General features: G+C 37.3%; 1 protein-coding gene across 3 annotated transcripts in view; it reads left to right on the forward strand.

The window, feature by feature from the left end:
* fam13b (family with sequence similarity 13 member B) overlaps positions 1 to 19,272 on the forward strand; it is an 83,573-nt gene that overhangs the window by 32,871 nt on the left and 31,430 nt on the right. For all 3 annotated transcript variants that reach the window (XM_055159209.1, XM_055159210.1, XM_055159211.1), the window contains exon 7: positions 4,186 to 4,307. In XM_055159209.1, the coding sequence (XP_055015184.1) occupies positions 4,186 to 4,307 (122 nt within the window). The remainder of the gene's footprint in view (positions 1 to 4,185; positions 4,308 to 19,272) is intronic.

Genomic DNA, 19,272 nt, shown 5'->3' on the forward strand with positions numbered 1-19,272 from the left:
AGCGATGCGGTTTTAAGTTTCGTTTCTGTGAGAGTTGCACAAAAATGAATTAAACACGTTATAATGTCAAACGGATTGATGTGGCTCTAGAGTCGTTACGGTTTATATGTCGTAAAGTTAAATTTATTTATGCAGATTAGTAGTGCAGATAGTAATAATAATGATGATCATTTTAATATAAAAACGTTAATGATTAATCGATAATCGATAGTTAATTCTTCCGACGATCGATTAAGAAAATTTCATCGAATGCCCATCCCTACTGTTCATACTGGTGGAGCCCAGACAGTGACCATGCCCATACCACACCCTTCAGATCGCTAGAAGACTAATCACTATGTGTGATTCAGCTAAATGCATTTTTCACATACTTTCCAATGTGTACTACATCCATTTATACGGAATGTGCTTCTCAATGGATTTCAAAACTGTTGTTATTGTAATGGATTTTCAAGAGTTATTTAACCTGGCAAGTTGACTTTGAAAATGCGCCATTGTTGCTTGATTACGCAACAAATCTGTGGGAATGTCTGCTCTATGTTTTGTTTCTCTGCACACACAGCAACGCAACTGCATTTTCTTTGTTCATCCTGCAAACCCAGATGCATCTTGTGACTCATCCCTCTCTGATCTGCACATGTGAGGCTGGTAGAAGTCTTTAACAGCCAATCAGAGCGCTCGCTTTTGAGTTGTTGCCATAGCGATGCCACCACAGCAGTAACAGCAGGCTGTGTGGTGATTGAGCTGTAGAGAGCGGCAGACAAAAAGTGCAAGACTATCAGTGGTGTAGTCCAAACAACTGACTAATTGGAAAAAGAGGACATAAATAATTATAGGTGGTTGCATAACTCTAACTCTGTATATCCAGACACTGCCAATATTGAGCTAAAGAAATGGGTAAATATGTGGTAAAGAATGCCGAAACATTATTTAAAAATAAAAAAGCTTTTGTACATCGGCCATCTGAGTGTGCATTTTTTCACTTTTATCTTGCTTTGCTCCTTGCATCCGCCCCTCTATACATGCATCATCATTTCATTTTTATAAGTATTACATAAGTACTGTATTTTCTGCACTATAGGGTGTGCTTAAAAGCCTTTAATTTCATCAAAAAATGACTGCGTGCCTTATAATCCAGAGCGCCTTAAATATGAATTTATTTGGGTGCCTTTGTACGACTTTAGTAAACTACAAAGCCGCACCACTTGCAGCATTACGGCTACCATAGTCAGGAGCATCGCGGAGTAATACGTACTGTGATTCCTTTTAATATCAAAATGCACCTGTCAAGAGACACGCTCACAACGTTGACTTTAAACTTAAGGCTATTATAAAGTTAAAGTGCGAGCTGCGTGGGAACTGTGGATGAGAGAAGACGAACACACATTCACCAACACAGGTAGACCGTGCCGAGCGACTTACGCCACGATCTGCCAATGGATCGTGAATGCCTGGGCTAAGGATCAGTATCAACTGTGGTCCGAGCTTTTACCAAAACCGGAATCATCACTGAACTGTCAGGTAAAAGTAATGACACTGACTCGGATAATGACGCGAGGGATATGGGCGTGCTGGACGCCGTAATCGGCCAACTGTTTGAACAATTATGAGTTATTGTAAATACGCTAACAATTTAGCGTCTCAGATAGTATTTTTTTTATGCGTTACAATTGAACAAAGTTGAGTTATTGTGAACCCGTTAAATAAAGTTTGACTGATTTATCTAACTGTTGTGTTTCGCTTAATTTGCCTTAGAGGCCGGTGCGGTTTATATGTGAAAAAAATTTGAAAATAGACCATTCAGTGACAGTGCGCCTTATAATCCAAAGAGCCCTATAGTGTGGAAAATATGGTATGTTCAGTTTATTGGACTTATTTATTCATTTATTTATTTTACTTTTTTACTTGTGCGTGTCATAATTATTGGTCCAGCAATGCCCCACTCGAAGGTCGGAGGATCGACTCCCTCTCCGACCAAGTAATGTTCAAGACACTTCACCAGTATTACCTATTATGAATAACAATAGTGCATTGTCCCTTTAATAAATAAATACAAATATACAAATGAATGCAGTGTGTGTGTGAATGAATTATTACCATAAACAGGACTCTGTGCCGTGGTAAAAAAAAAAAGACCCAATTTGTTGCTATGAATGTATTTTTTTTTCTTCTGAGAATACATTTACAATGTTTAACAATATGGATATTTTTATACCACATATTTTTTCTCATTTACCTGGTAGTGTCAAAAAAATAGACATAGATAACTGTATATTAGACAATTTTGAAGCCCCTGGAGTTGTTGCCGTTCATGTTTTTATTGGTACACAACTATTTTAATTGACTAACGTATAGTCACTTGAGATTTATTTGTGTTGTTGGTACACATATCAGCTGAACTGGAGCTCCTTGAAAGTAGTTGTGGCATTTTTAAAGGTCACATCTCTTCGGTGCTACATTGCTTCGTTACATAATTAGTAATATGATTATCACACCGAGCGGAACATTTCTACGTCAACACAGTAATCATATACTAGTACACTCCCCCTCCTGCCCCATTTTCCCTTCTGTCTGCCCCTCTCTAATCTGTTTATTCAGTCTTATCCCTGCATATATCTGTTGTATCTCTGTTTCATTGTGCTACCCATTTGTCTTTTCTATATTTAGCCTTATCACAAAACAAACTGCATTGCTGCGTGTTTATCTTGTACTGTATAAGCAGAACAGTGATTTTCAGACTAGACATGAAATCATTGCGGTTGCATTTTTGGACTGTTTTTTGAATCACTAAAGCTGGAAAATTGAAATCCAATACTAGGTCATGCTGTGCTAAAATGGCTTTCATAAGGGGAAGTTATTTTTTTCCTCAGATGTTGTAGGGGTAAATGAGACAACGTGGGCAGATTTTTGAAATACTACAGTTGTGGTTGTTTTGTCTTTCCCAAAATAACACAAATATTCTTTGAGTGGTGGGTGATTGACAAGAATGGACTACAGGTAGAAATGAGCAACTTTGTTAACATCCTGGCACAGACAGGTTTCCTATTTTTTTGTGTGTCAATGTTTTTATGTATATGGTCCCTGATAACTAACTAAATTAAAATAATAACAATAATCAAGACATTATTTTTGCAATGCAACAGGTATGTCCTAAAATGGGGTCTTTAATATGTACGCTGTAATTGTTGAGGTTTAAAGGTGCGTTGTGTAACTTTTCTGGTGGATGGTCGTTAAATACTTTTGTTCATGGAGATATTATTGCTTCGTCTGGAATAGGGCTGAAAGATCTATCATTTTGGACCGAAAATCGCGATCTCAGACAACACAGATTTTGAGAGAGTCAATGCCACGTTTTTTTGCTAGTGCTCCTAAAGCCCAATTTTAAGGGTGAAGTTTAGTGTTGCGTTGACTCAGCACACACTGCTGCCGTTGCCTTGTCGCCGTCGTTTTGGATTTATGGATCTGCGTTGAGGTCTATGCGCCGCAAAGTAATTCACCACCACAATGCTAGGAGGCTAGGATTTACACCTGGTGTTCGTGTAAAGTTTAACATGAACCATCTCCAGTGCAGTAGAACCACAGAACACCATCGTCAACACATCCTTGGTCACAGAAAGAACACACATATTCCACTGAGTCATGTCCTTTAGTCCGACAGAAGCTGACCGCATCAGCGACACAAGGAGCGAGCGGTTTTAAGTTTTGTTTTTGTAAAGCATAAAAAAATGTGCGCAAACAGTCCAGCGTCAAATTGTCAATGTTCATGTGCATTAGAATGTGTTTCTTAAAATCATTCAACCCTAGTCTGGAATGTTTCACAGTATGGCATTAAACATTTCTACCTTCATGGAGACCAAACCAGACAGAGTTACAGTTCAGATTTGTGGAGAGGCGAGCCCGCTCACAGTCAGAACGCCTGTTTTTCTAGATATTTTTGAGCTGTAAAGGTGACGGACCCTCCACCAGAAAAGTTACACAATGCACCTTTAAGTATCAGGACAAATGTGAATGGAGTAGAGTAAAATTTCCCTCCCAGGACATTAAAATATACCATGAAGTCAACACTAAAGCATTGGAGAACAAATGGTTGAAGTGTTTCTGTGAAATACCAAGACCACCTGTGCTGATTTAGGAAATGTACTGGGAACGTGTTTTTTTCTTATGCTTGTGTTTTTGTCTATTCAGATCACAGAACTGTTGGACGACGACAAGTGTGAAGCCGAGTGTGAAGAGCTGCCTCAGGACGGAGACGAGGGCTCCTCCGACTCACCGCAGCCCCCCAACCCCAAAGCTGGCCCCGCCTCCAGGTACTCATGCAAAAGCTTCCCGGGGAGAGTAGGCCTGTCACCATAACACATTTTCAAACATGTAAAATTGCTACAGAAAAAAATATTATTCAAATTACTTTACACCATTGACAGAACTGACATGAAAATGGTTTGCTGGGATTTTTTAAAATGTGGGGTATTGATCAAAATCGACTATTTGGAGCTTTCTACCATGTTATGATGTGAAAAGCATGTCTGAAGAGGTTTTATACGTCATCCATGCATGTTTGAGTAATTTAGCAATCTCTCACAGTGGCGTATTCAAACCCTCCTTACAGTTAGCTGTGAGATCCTCAATTTGTCACCCAATATTTTTATAAATGTATAAAAGTATTATACAAAACAATACACTACAACTTGACAAATCTAATGCGATGTGCAGTGCTGATTGTGTTGTGATAACGCTCTGAAGGGGGAGTGACTTAACACAGGGAGCAAAGGGAGGGAGGCTCAGGCTTATTTAATGTTTCACTTTATTTTTTTAATACCATGTTCAGCCAATATAGCATTTTCAAAACAATAAAGGGAACGTGGCGATCTAAATATTTAATGTGTTGGCAATTAAGACCATAGAAGTGTAATATCCCCTCTTTAAATATACAAAATCCATATAAGTCATGAGCTACTACAAATAAATAGAATAAACTGACTTATTCGACCCTCTACAGCTCAACTCCCTATATTATTACAAACAAAATAACCCAAATTTTCTGAATATTGCAGAGAAAATATACACTAAATATATTATTCCAGCTTTCATATTTTGAACGATACATTGATATAGTTATTGTGACAGGTCTACGTGACAATCTAGAAATAATAACCTCAAACTGTTATGCACACAGTTATCAAGGGCAGAACAATATACTGTATGCCAAATCATTGTTCCCGGAATATCAGCTGATACAATGTTCGTATCAGTGGAAACTGGTAGGGCAAGTAAGCTGAGATATTACATCTTAACTTTTTCCCCTTGATAAGCTTAAAAAAATATCTAAACGTTATATGATAATGTTCTTAATTTATACCACATGTGCTTAAGCTTCTCCTGTTACAGATTTTGTCCTTAAATTTTGTTTTTCTGTTTCATATTTTTTAATTTATCAGAAAATATTGTTATTATAATCAACAATCAGTTATCAAACATTTTTCTACAAATTTGGGCAAGCTCTTCCTGGTGGAGGTTAGCGCCCGAGGCCTGCTGCGCCTCACGTACACAGGAAAAGAAATTATCAGGCGTTCAATCCTCAGTAGGAACACTGAGATCTCCTCATCTCCTCTAAGTTCATTACCGAGCATGGTCTGGCCTGCTGTATATACCCAAGAGAGATTAAGGAAAACTAACTGATTTAGGCGGCATTTAATTGATAATAATGTCTGTAATAACCTTGGTAATCGTTAAGCTCATGTTGATATGGACACTTGTGTAATACGACGCATAAAGACCACGTTTTAACAGACTGGACAAAATCATACCTAGGCCTGGGTGTCTTTCAGAAGTTGCCAATTTGATACATACCTCGATACATAGGTCATGATACGGTACATATCTCGATACATGGGCCACAATACGATATGCTTTTCGATACAGTGCACTTTAATTTCAATACGATTCGATACAATATATTTCAAGCCTATTCGATACAACCCACTAAGTTAATATGAAAAACACCCATTTTACTCAAAACAGTGAAAATGTCAACACAATTATAGCTCTTACACAAAATAAAGTAAAATATACCTAAAAATACTCTTGACAATATATCGATACAGCAGCCCATGATATCGATGCTGTATCATTGCTTTAAACAATACAATATTATATCAATATTTAAATATTTTTGCACACCCCTACTCATACCACAAGATTTTGTGCAGAGATGTGATGTCTTTGTGACAAGTAGTTTGGTGAAATTAAGAAAATAAAAAAATGTTTACATTCATGTTACTGTAGTCATAATATTAATTCCTGATGATGTTCAAAATTTGCTAAAATAATTTGACAAAGGGATGCAACATAACATAACATAAACATAAATCTCCCATGTCTTCTCATTTATTTGAGCAAAAAATGTCTGGCCCCTGTACAGATATATTGTATAAGCAGCTTTTGAGGTCCAAATAAATGTTAACTGCATGTTATTATAAAGCATTTTATTGTCTCCATAATCAGGAAGTGAGTGATAGCATGCTATTTGTTGGTACCTTCACCATAACAGCAAAACGCCGCTCTGGTGTTCGTAAACTCATTGGGTTAATTATTAGGATGCTAAGAATGCATAAGCAGGGTAGCCGCAGGGTCTTAAAAGTCTTAAAAATGTCTTAAATTTCATGTTTGTAAATTAAGGCCTTAAAAAGTCTTAAATTATGTTGTCCAAGTCTTATTTTTTTCACAAAGGTCTTAAATTTAAATTTTTTTAAATATATATATACTCAACCTGGCTGCAGTGCGATGTTAAATGGAGGAAGGAAAAAAACATGAATGAACATCTAATTTGAAGTATGTGCAAACAATACTTTGTTTTTTTGGCAGCGGCGGCAATGAGTAAACAATCAGTAGAGTGGAGGAAGACGTTGGATGGATCATGTGGAAGTGTAGATTTAATCCACAGTGGCTCTTAGATTCTGGATTTAGTACCGTAGTTGGTTGGTCAATAGTAGAATTTGATCTGGTATTTTTCGGCTGCATAATGGGTGTGATGTTGGTCTTAATTTTCATTTAAGTGCTCTTAAAAAGTCTTAAATTTGGGGTACCCTGATAAGGTAAATGAGGAGCAATTTTGGATCTCAGCAAATAGTCTAAAATGAACTAGTTATTAAGTTGTTTTTGTTTTTTAAGACAGTAAAAATCAGGTACTGCATCTTTTAATTCATATTATGTCAAAAATAAAGTGTAAAAGTTCAGCACGTTTCCTAGAGTTTGCCTTCCAGCCTTCCTAAACTGTGTGGCGCTGCTAACCCACTTGAACATGTGTGAGTGAGCGTGGATTATGGATTAGACTGTAATCGTCTTAAAGCCACTGGGACACAGCTCAGCACGACCCTGACTCATGCACTGTCTCACCCGCACCTATAAACCAACACTAATGTGAAAAGAATGGGGTGTATAGAAAAGTTTTAGGGTTCTACTCTAAATGACCAAATATTGAAGGCTTTATGTTCCCTTTATTCCTAAGTGAAATAAGAGAGTTGTATTCATGGCTCATCCCAGTGAAATTCCCCAGTCTCTCCCAATCTCTGGTAAATCCTGGACAAACTGGTGAGGTCACAGTGGGAATGTGAGTGACCTGGTCTTACCCCAGTTACTGTCTGGACTGTCTGGACTTAAGGCCTTTGTAGATGCTAAAAGCTGCAAACACATTACAGTATTACACACATTTAGTTCACTTTTTAAAATGGTATTTCACTGGATTTTCTTAGAGACCATTCTTTAAAAAAAGGCTCTACACAACTGAACCTTGATTTCTAGTGTCTTTCATATACAGGACAGTTTTCCTCATTCTCAGTATTTAGACTTAGACTTAGACAAACTCCGCTATGGAAATTATTTGGAAAAAATATAAATGGTGATAATAAATTCAAAATTAGAAGCAAAAAAGCTAGCAGTAGGCTCTAGTCACACTTACCAGAAGACGTGCGGACGACGACTTCCGGTGTAGTTACAGATACTGGGAATGTGATAAAACCATGGATTCACAGAATGCCAGAGCTTTCCATGAAGGATGTGACTCTAATCACATCTTCAGTGTTACTTACAGGCAGCTGTTTGTAACTGTTGATCTGCCGAACGTAATTGAACGCTACAGTGACATCTTTTTTATGAAGTTAGACAAATTATAATACACAAATTAATAGGCAATTTATAATTCCTAGATGAAGAAAACCGGCCCCTCCATCACCAACAGAGCCCAAAGGAAGTCTTCATCTGCATGTTTCAAAAAGTCTTCCGGGTTTAACTGGGGACACAGTTAGATCATGCTTTTGGAATTTAAAATCAAAATCTTACATACGGTTTCTTTTAACTTTGTTCATACTATTCATTCATTAGACAGGAATAATTGGAGGGTAGATTGGGGGTGAAAAGTGGGAGATATTCAGCAAAATAGGGTAGAATTGATTTCACACTGAGATCAGCGAAATCAACTTTACAGCAACGTAACAGCTTTTCACAAACGTGTTAACTTTTACTGGAACGTGAGTCGATTTGTAAAGAAGACCGCTTTTGTTGGTCTTAATCTTTATAGTCCCATAGCTGTGTTGTTAGGTTGACCTCTGCTAAAGTAAACGACTGACTCCTCTTGTGAAAGTTGCCTGCGGTGACTGGAGGTAACCCGGGGAGTTGTTTGTCTTCAGTTTGACAGACAGTTAAGTGTGTCTCTTTGGCTTGGGTAGAGGTCTCCTAATAGCCCCCCATCGCCGCTTCAGACACAGACACATGTGACCCCGTCTTCTCGTTTCATATCTATAAATACACGCCTGGGGACCTGTATCTCAACATGTCTACTCATCACTTGAAATTGCTCAGCTAATCCATCTCTGTGTGTTGTCGGGGTTTTGAATGTGAAAATGTCAGTGAAAGTGTCGAATAGCTTTGACTAAATAAGTGTAAAAACTTTTATTGAGCAATTATTATATGTTGTGGTTCATACATTTTGCTGTGGTTTTTATAACATTTGGAAACATTTGGATTGGGTGCACGTTGTAAGTTAAAATAGGTTTAGAAAGCCTTTTTCTTTTAGAATACATTTTGTTTATAGCGTCCTCTGTTGGTAACAGTTGGTAGTGAAGATGTAATTTACAGCACGGCAACATGATACTAACGGATGCTTTTTAGTGGAAGCTATTAAAACTGAAATGATTGAAATGAGTCCAGTGAAACCATTTAAAGAACAAATATTATTAATTATACTGCTAGCTTTTATACATCTTGGGAATAACTTGACTTTGTAATTTCATGATTTAGTAGTTAAAATAATGCCTAATTTAAAAAAAAAAAAAAAAAAGGATTTCACAGCCTCAGCGTACCCTATACTCCCTACAACAGGGGTCTCCAACCTTTTTCCTCTGGTGAGCTACCTTTTATAAAACGAAAATGCTGGAGAGCTACTCCTTTTAGCGGTTGTCAGAAATTGAGAAAATAAAAGAGCTATGGCAAGCCTTAGATACCTATTAAACATAAACCATTATCCATTAGTGCACAGTAATATAACACATTTACAATGGTAATTAATCAGATTTTAGTTATTAACGTAGTACATATAATTCAGAAATCCTTTGGTGAGCTACTTGTAAGGGGATGGAGAGTTACTGGTAGATTGGAGACCCCTGACCCCTGCATCAGATTGAATTACCACAGTGAAAACAATTAACAAAACTAATGAGGAACATGTCCGCACATCTTAATGTAAGCACGCAACAAAAAGGAGTGAAGCTGATGGCAGAAATACTTAAGTGGGGTCTGGCGATGATTTATGAACTCAAAAACTGTGCAGGGCTCCTATTTATGACGTTATAATCCCGAGAAAAGTCTTTGCAAAGGACTTTTTACAGAGGATTCCTGAAGTGTAAATGAAGCAAAATTCATATCCAGGTGTGTTTTTAGGGAACAATAACATGGTTAAAATCTAAAAAAAAATAAAATAAAATAAAATAAATACAGCTATATTTTATAAGCAGCTCTTAAGGTTGAAATTATGTCAGCTGTCAGATGCCCTGAAAATTGTGAAAAAAATGTGTATAAACTCAATGAGATGAATAATTAGGATACTCTGAATTAGGGGTGTGCAAAAATATTGAACTATTGATATATATATCGTATCGTTTAATATGATGATACAGTATCGATATTGTAGGCTGCTGTATCGATATATCGCCAAGAGTATTTTTTGGTCAATTTTTAAGTTATTTAATTGCAGCACTACAGTTTCGTTGCTTGTTCAGTGAAAGGAAATTCATTCATGCAACACATTTGACATTTTCACTGTTTTGATAATTAAAATGTTTGTGTTTTATATTCACTTTGCACAAGACGTGGTTTAACTAAGACTTTTACTATCACAGCCATGATTTAGCCTTTATTTTTTATTGAACAGTATCATATTGAATCGAACGTGAGATATGTATCGTATCGTGGCTTATGTATCAACGTATCATATCTGCAACTTCTTAATGATACCCAGCCCTACTCTGAATGTAAATGGCATGTGAGGAATAACATTTTAAGACGGCAGAAATCCGGTACTGTGCCTTTAACGTCTGCTCAGTAAAAACAAAACTGAAAACGATTTCACTCTGCAAAATAGATCTATGGAGTAAGAAAGCTGTCAAAAATATTTGTGCGCATAAAATAGAAATCCGTGCGTATTTGGGAAATCCGTGCATATTTGGCTGTAGTTGCGCATAAAATAAATATTTGTAAACTCTCAAATGAGTCCAGTCGTACATATATATTGTGTGTATTTTATCAATCAGAATGAATGGATTGAAAAATTACGACGTCATGAATTACAATCACGAAATGAAAATTTACGATTACGCTTTCATCAGTACGAATACGAATTCACAGACGGAACTTTACTGTCAAAAATACGTCATCACTTCACAGACATTATTCATCGAGCAGAAGAAACATCGATCAAGATCAAGACTGCGCATGCTCAAGTTTGTAGCAGAGGGTAAAAACAGAGTAATAGCACAAGAAGCTACAACAGCGACCAACAAGTGGGTTAATTAAAATCTATTGTAAAAATGTCTTGAATTCGGGAACCAAACGCTGCTGTATAATACTGTGTAGAAACACCTCCTTTGAACGGGAAATTGCACCTATATGTTAGATAACATAGTGGTAGCCAGTTGGCTAACATCCGACGTAACGTTATCCCAGGGCTAATTAGCAAATATCAGGTTCGCTGTATGTTTAGATTAAAACATTCACGGCTACAGCCACAGCGAGCATCAGTCAGTACGAATTATTCGTACTGATGAAAGCGTAATCGTAAATTTTCATTTCGTGATTGTAATTCATGACGTCGTAATTTTTCAATTCGTATTCTGATGGATAAAATACACACAATGTATTTTATGTACGACTGGACTCATTTGAGAGTTTACAAATATTTATTTTATGCGCAACTACAGCCAAATATGCACGGATTTCCCAAATACGCACGGATTTCTATTTTATGCGCACAAATATTTTTGACAGCTTTCTTACTCCATATAGATCCCCCTAATGTCAACATACATGGACAAATTCAGTCCCTGGGTACTTTCTGAGTATGACGCATGTATATAGTGGTTTCAATTTCACTTTGTGGTTAAAAATAAAGTATACTAAAGAAGACATAACAGCATTGGTCAATTAACTTACTTCACCTTTTTTTTTTTTTTTTTTTTATTCAAATACCGTGTTGGTAGTCCAGCTCAACTCTTAGTCATGTCAACAGTTGTCATAACAGGTGTATAGTGTGTTATGCTACATATAGATTTAAACAGAATGTAGGTCAGCGCAGTGGCATTAGCTATAGGTGCTTAGTGTTCTGACCTAGTTCTAGGAGTCAAATAATCAATAAAACTGTCATCACAATCACTTCATTAAATGTTACTCAATATGACTGCCACATATTTTCAGATATAACGGACTGCAAGACAGAATTTTCACCACTAAAATGTCACTAAAATACATTAAATAGTAGTAATATCGTAGTTCTAGCCTGCTTTAAGTAAGTTCAAATGTTGTCTTTGCACAAACCAAATGTACTATGGTTTGTACACTGGGTAATCTGATATACTTGGTGACACAGATAGCAGCAGGTACACGGACATAAACAATTTTTACTCTGTTAGAAGGGATCACTGTGTACTCCTGTATGTCTTTCTTAGCTGTTTGACAAATTGGGTGAAAATAGTGGGTGAGTAAAATAGCGAATGCACAGTAATGTTGTCACTTGGGATGTAAAGATATCCAAATTCCTCTGTACGATATTTTCACGATAAGCATGTCACGGAACAATATTTATTACGATATTTTGTAGAAGCTAATAGAATTGAGAATATACTACTTTTTCCTTTAAAAATGTCTTAACAAGCCTTTGGTTCTGTCATAAACCAAAGAGTTAAGATCTAAAAGTGCTTAATAAGTCAATGGACTGAAACAGAGCAGAGGATCATGGTCTATGTAGTTCCCTTGGTTTCTTTTAGCTGTACCAAAACATTGAATTTAAGCAAAGAGGCTTGTAATTCGATATATTGCGGTGGCCCACAATATTATTAAGAGACTTCTGACAATGCGATATCACGATATTTCGGTTGTTATGTTGTTGAGCAAGTTACTTTAAAACTGTAATGCATTATTTATTACTTGTTACTGTCATCTCAAAGTAATTTGTTACATTACAATATTACTGCAATTAAAATGTAAGGCATTACACGACTATTCCAGCACTTTTAAATTACTGTCAAAAATAACTGTGTAGATGCTGAACTTTTGCGCCGTATATGGACTGAACCAGGACTAAACCAGATCTAAACCAGGACTAAACCAAGACCACACCAGGACTAATCTTGGACTAGAACTTGGAGACAGGATGTCTCAGCTGCGTCAGCTGCTCTTCGCTCCGTGGAGTGTGGAGTTCTGCGCTGGTCCTTTCGCCTGCGGTCACCTGACGGTCTATGCGGGCGCACCTCCAGCGTTTCACTGCTGCTGATATCGCGGTGATTTTAGCGAATTTGTATGAAGAAAAACTAAAAACCCACCACTTCAATCCAGGTTGAAAAAGCATTGTAACGCGCATTACTGACATTTGGACCAAGTAAAACATTAAAATTTTTTCCCCTGTAATGCCGTAACATTACTGCATACCAGCAAAAAGCAAAGCATTACAGTAATTCATTACTTTTTTAATGCATTACTCCCAACACTGATTGTTACATCCCTAGTTGTCACGATAATACAATTTCAAGATCGAATTTAACACAAGGGAATAGACTCGATGCTCAATCCCACTTCCAATACCACAATGATAATAACAAAAATTGGCTTTCTTTAGACAGTAGAATGTGATTTTCAACACTGAATTGCAGTACTTTCTTTTATTTTATTATTATATCTCTGTAATTCTTCAGTGGTCCACGTAGGTTTCCTAGTGGTCGGAAAGGTTCATTTTTGTGCTGTGAATGTGACTTTTATACCTCAAAGTAAGTATAGTTATTTTGAGGGGTTGTTCTAGCTTCCAAGTGTGCTTTAAAGGAACAGTTAGGCATAGTAAGCTCTTGTAATTATTTTTGCCAATGACGTTACAGTTTATGTAATGTAATCTTTTTTCCCTAAAGTTGTAAAACTTGACCTGGGTGTGGTTTGACATTGTTGGGCAGAGCTACAAGGAAGAACTGTTGCAAATAACAGTTGGATTCATTTCTAAATTTTATTGTTTGTACCAGGAACTTTTTTATCCCTAATCTGGCAATGGTTCAAGTCTGCCAAGCCAAACAGTTTTATGGGTTTCAAATAGTTGTTTACTAGAGACTGTTTTGAAGTTGCTGCCCAAGGTGTTCAGTTGCATATGACTTCATGAGAGATGACTCAGTATTAAATTTGAGTGTTATTATTGTAAGACGAAATGTTAGAACTTTAAAGACTGACAACAAAAATTATCTAAAAATCTCTAATTACATTTTTATCTAGATCACCATTCCTCTACTACAGTGTTTCCCTAACTTTTTTTTTCTGGGGACCCATATTTTAAAAGTGACAAACCTTCAAGACTCAAGTCAATAGATGTTATTCGTAAATCACAAAATAAAGGTGGATTTGACCTTTATTGAACATTAATGAGGATATTTTATTGTTGACTGAGTGATTGTGTCTCTCTGAATAATTTGTATTACTCAGGTTTTAAACAATGGAAAACAGTAATTGAACCAGTAATAAAAGGATCCATAAGTCGCCTATTTGGACATTAAATGGAGCCCATTTCTTTTTCTTTTCAACATTCAATTGAATCAGCAATATTGGAACAAAATAGTCAATAAAATAATTACAAAAAGATGAGAAATTATACAAAACGTGTCTTAACATTTCAATATTTCTAATCAGATAGGTGGACCTGTCTGCGTTTTTGTAGCATGTTCCAGTCCAGGGTGCAGTAGGAGAATGTAACACGCATTTCAGGCAACCCAAAAAAAAAAAAAACTTTTGCGACCCACCTGAGCTTTATTTCAACACAGTTTGACCAAAAAGAATTGATATTTTTTTGCTGGTGTTGATCACAGGCTCCTGAAAAGGTGTTATTTGAATCCATTTTGTTTTTTAAAATGAATTTTCAGATCTTAAAATGTTTTTGGCTGTTTGCTTGTCTGTGTTGTGTCACCATGGTAACTGCTGAACATTTTGTCATAAACATACAGGTAGAACACCCCCAGCAAATTAATTTCAGCTGTTAATTTCTTGTGTATATGTTGTAATATCGAAATAATTCCCTTTTCTTAACCAAAAATCAGTCAGTCAGCAGCACTTTACAATCCGTGTATCATTCGTTTATTCGTTTTTCAAAATAAAACCAAAAATAAGAAAATGAAAAAAACAACAATTTTCTTCATTATTTGTCTCCAAAACCAAAATGAAAAAACGAATAACAATTTGTTTTCAGTTTTTGATTTTTTGTGTAAATGAATAATGGAAAAAACTGATAATGGCCGTTTCCCATTTCCGTGACTTAATCTGTGATGTCGAACTTCTGTACCGCATACGGGCTGAACCAGGACTAAATCAGGAGTGTCGGGACAGGCCCGGAGGTGCGCCCCTGTAGACTGAGACCAGGACCAGGACAGGACCAGGACTAGGACTGAACCTGGACCAGGACTGAACCAGGACCAGGAATGAACCAGGACTAGGACTGAACCAGGACTGATTCCAGGACTTAAACAGGACTGATTCCAGGACTTAAACAGGACTGATTCCAGGACTAAAACAGGACTACACTAGGACTAAACCAGGATTAACCAGGTCTAAACCAGGACTTAACCAGATCCCAGTGTCTGGTCCCAATCTCAGTCCTGGTCTCAGTCCCGGTTTGGTCCTGGTCTCAGTCCCGGTCTCAGTCCCGGTCTCAGTCCCGGTCTCAGTCCCGGTCTCAGTCCCGGTCTCAGTCCCGGTCTCAGTCCCGGTCTCCGTCCTGGATCAGTCCTGTCCAGTTCGTATGCGTTGTAAAAGTCCAGCATCGCAGTTTAAGTCACGGGAAACGACCATTATCCGTTTTTTTCCATTATTCATTTAAACACAAAATCGAAAACTGAAAAAAGTAATCGTTATCCCTTTTTTCATTTTGGTTTTGGAGACAAATAATGAAGAAAATAGTTTTTTTTTTTTTTTCTTGTTTTTGTTTTTATTTTGAAAAACAAATGAACGAACGATACTCTGATTCTTTACGGTTAGGGTTACTTTTGGATGCTTGGACTGACTAGTGTTTTTCACAGTTGCTAAAAGCATTATGGGATACCCTCTTAGACAAATGAGCACTAAAGCCTGTTGCAGTTCTTTTCTGTAATATAAACTTTTTCATACACACTTTCTTGCAGTGTTTAAAAGGTAAAACGCCTGCCATGTATCTAAGGTTGTGACGGCTTCTGTAAAGTAATGGGCAATTATAATAACACATTTTTCTTTATAAAACTCTCAAGAATCTTATTATCTTATACTGACAAAATCTTGGTATTTCTAGTGCCAGTTTACATAGAACTTAAGATTTTTAATTATGTTTTGGGACTAGAAATTCCAAAATTTTCTTAACTTATGCCATTCTCATAATACAATTTCACATTCTGTTGCCCCAAATTTCAAGACACTACCTCAAAACAACACGGTAGTCTTTTACATGTAAAACACACTGATTTTACTACATAGTTACTGACCAACATTCTAACCCCCCTCCCACTCGATCCCAATTGGCCGAGAGCTGCCCTTCCGACGTCCTCATTGGTCCTCACCCGCCGTCCCTCCGTTCTGATTGGCCGTCCCAGGCTCACCTCTGCAGCTCATATATTTGAGCAGTGCCGTGGATGTTTACTGCAGCACTTTTCCTGCCTCTCCTCTCTCCCTGCCTCAGACACACAAGCTCGCACTACCAGAATGCGCCCGGGTAATGCCCCTGCCTCTCTGCAAGATTTAGTAGCACGGACTTCTCAAAGAGCTCTACTGGGATAACTGGAAGCGTCGCAAAGGGAGAGAGAACCACACAACTAGATGGGAGCTAGGAATTGTGCTGCAGTAACAAGTACAAACACTCAGAGAATACTTTTGGATAAATATCGGACACAAAAGGAAAACAACAGAAGATTTTGAGGTTAAAAGCCAGATCTTAAAGGACAAAGAATTGAACCAGCTACAAAGATGAGAATGGCCTGTGACATTCTGCTGCAGAGGTAAACACTGAAAGGTTATGTAACGTTTGTTCTGCCAAGAGAATGCATGAATGAATGAACACAATGAATGAAATCTGGAAGCTATTTGTGCTTAAATTTGAGTTGCTTTATTTGATTATTATTGATATTATTTAAGGAATTTGTGTTTGAAAATACAAAACTGTAGCGTAATCTCTTGTATTGTATATCAAAATATATAAAGAAAGAGACGACTGAATTACTTAACATTTTGATATTAGGTTACGTAATGTTTTCAGAATGATAGAATGGCTGAACAAGCATGTGTCAGCAGTTTTCTCATTTATTCTTCTATTCATTCATTCATTTATTCATTCATTTATTTGGAAACTGTGTTGATTAGTCATGCAAGAAGGGAGGGTGAAGTTGTTGATTGATTGGCTTATGAAGGCACAGCATACCAACAAGGCAAGTGGGCTGATGTTGTGGAAATAACGCAGCCCGGACTTGAACTTGGACTGAAGGGCATCTAACGCATAAAATTCACTGGTCTGTAAAAGATTGCAACATTTGCATTTAAGACTAGGGATGATTGGTCCAGCTTTTTCACTTCCAATACTGATATCAAGACTTTAACTTTTGACTGATACCGGTGTAGGGAAGGAAAATGGCACTAATTTCCTTAAAACACAGTTAATTTATTACACAAGAGATATAGTTGTGTTATGTAACTGTTTCTTTAAGGGTGTGCAAAAATATCATCAAATTATTGATATATCATATTATTTAATGTGATGATACAGTATCGATATCATGGGCTGCTGTGTCCATATATTGCCAAGAGTATTTTTTTGTATATTTTGCTGAATTATTTTGTTACAGCGGTACATAAACATGTTTGTTGCGTAAACTTGTTTATGCAACGCATTTTACATATTCACTGTTCTGAGGATTAAAATGGGTGTGTTTCATATGAACTTTGCACAAGAAGTGGTTTAACAAAGACTTTTAGTACCACAGCCATGATTTAGTCTTTTTGGCTGTATGTATGAATGTAATTTTTTATTGAACTGTGCTAAATTGATTTGAAATATACTGCATCGAATCAAAAGCTCACTGTATCGAGGTATGTATCGTATCATGGCCTATGTATCGAGGTATGTATCGTACCGGCAACTTCTTAATGATACCCAGCCCTACTTCACATCATCACTATTGAACAAACATCATATCGGCAACCAGGATATCGGCTGAACCAATATCAGGGAACCAATACCCGATCCAGCAAATTTTTCAGTGTCTCCACCGATATTCGATACAAGTATTGATATGGGTGCATCCCTATTTAAGACACTTCTAAAGCCACCAATGCCAAAAGAAAAGCACAGTGTATTTTCTAGATACTGTAACAAAAATACAGGAAAGAAGTATTTTTAGTAGTAATACAAACAAATTATCGCATTTTCCGCAATTTTCGAACTTTTTTCACATATAAACCTCACCGGACTATAAGGCGTATTAAACGAAACACAACAGTTAGATGGGTCAGTGGGATTTTGTTTGTCGCGTTCACGGTGACTCTCGGCTTTGTTCATTTGTGGCGTGTAGGGAGGGTGCTGTCTGGGACCGCTGGATTGTTGCCGTGTTCGCAGTGACTCAGTTGTTCAGTTGTAGCTAGAAGTGGCACATTGCACTCGCTTTTTCGGTTTGTTCCCCCGTTCCATTCCTCGTCTGCGTGGAGCGATGAGTGTGGCTGCGGGTGTTTTTCGTCGTAGTTCACTGAAGTCGTGCAGGGACACCCGAGTGGATTCGTGTGTAGGGCACTCTGGATTGCGGGGCGCGCAGTCATTTTTTGATGGGGTTGGAAGCTTTTGATTGGAGGCTTACCGTATTTTTCCTGTAGTGCGGAAAATACGGTAATTGTTGGCTTTTAGATTCTTGGATTGTGATGATGTTATACTCCCAGACAGGGGCAAGAGACAGTTTTTCCTATTGATTTGATAGATTTGTACTTAATTGGGGATGGTACATCGGTGAATCGGTATTGGAGAATTTTCCCAGATATCGCTTTGGCCCGATATATTTGGCACTAATATTTTCTCAGATAAATACATTTCGTTATTATTTTTACAAAAGCTAAAAGTTCATTTGTAAACTTCACCATGACCTAACATAAATCTGGTCTGGTCTGATTAGTGGTCCTCAACCTTTTTTGTGCCACCGATTGGTTTTATGTCCGACAATATTTTGCGGACTGGGGGGTGGATGGGCGGGAGGTGCGGTGCATAGTTCACGCGGCATGGTATAGTCCTGTTTAAATCCTGTTTTAGTCTTGGATTTCGACCTGGTTTAGTCCTGGTTTAGACCTGGTGTAGACCCGGTATCGGTTATATATATATAACCGATACCGGGTCTAAACCAGGTCGAAATCCAAGACTAAAACATATCGGTATCTCCTCAAAAATACCTATACTTTATGAAATGAAAATATTCAAAAGGTAAACTCACAAATGTAGAACCTATTATGAGTGACTAGCTGCTCCCATCTGGATTAAATATTATTGGCCTA

Source organism: Boleophthalmus pectinirostris, unplaced genomic scaffold (assembly GCF_026225935.1).
Source record: "Boleophthalmus pectinirostris isolate CB_2022bp ecotype Guang Dong unplaced genomic scaffold, ASM2622593v1 HiC_scaffold_23, whole genome shotgun sequence".
NCBI classification, from domain to species: Eukaryota; Metazoa; Chordata; class Actinopteri; order Gobiiformes; family Gobiidae; genus Boleophthalmus; species Boleophthalmus pectinirostris.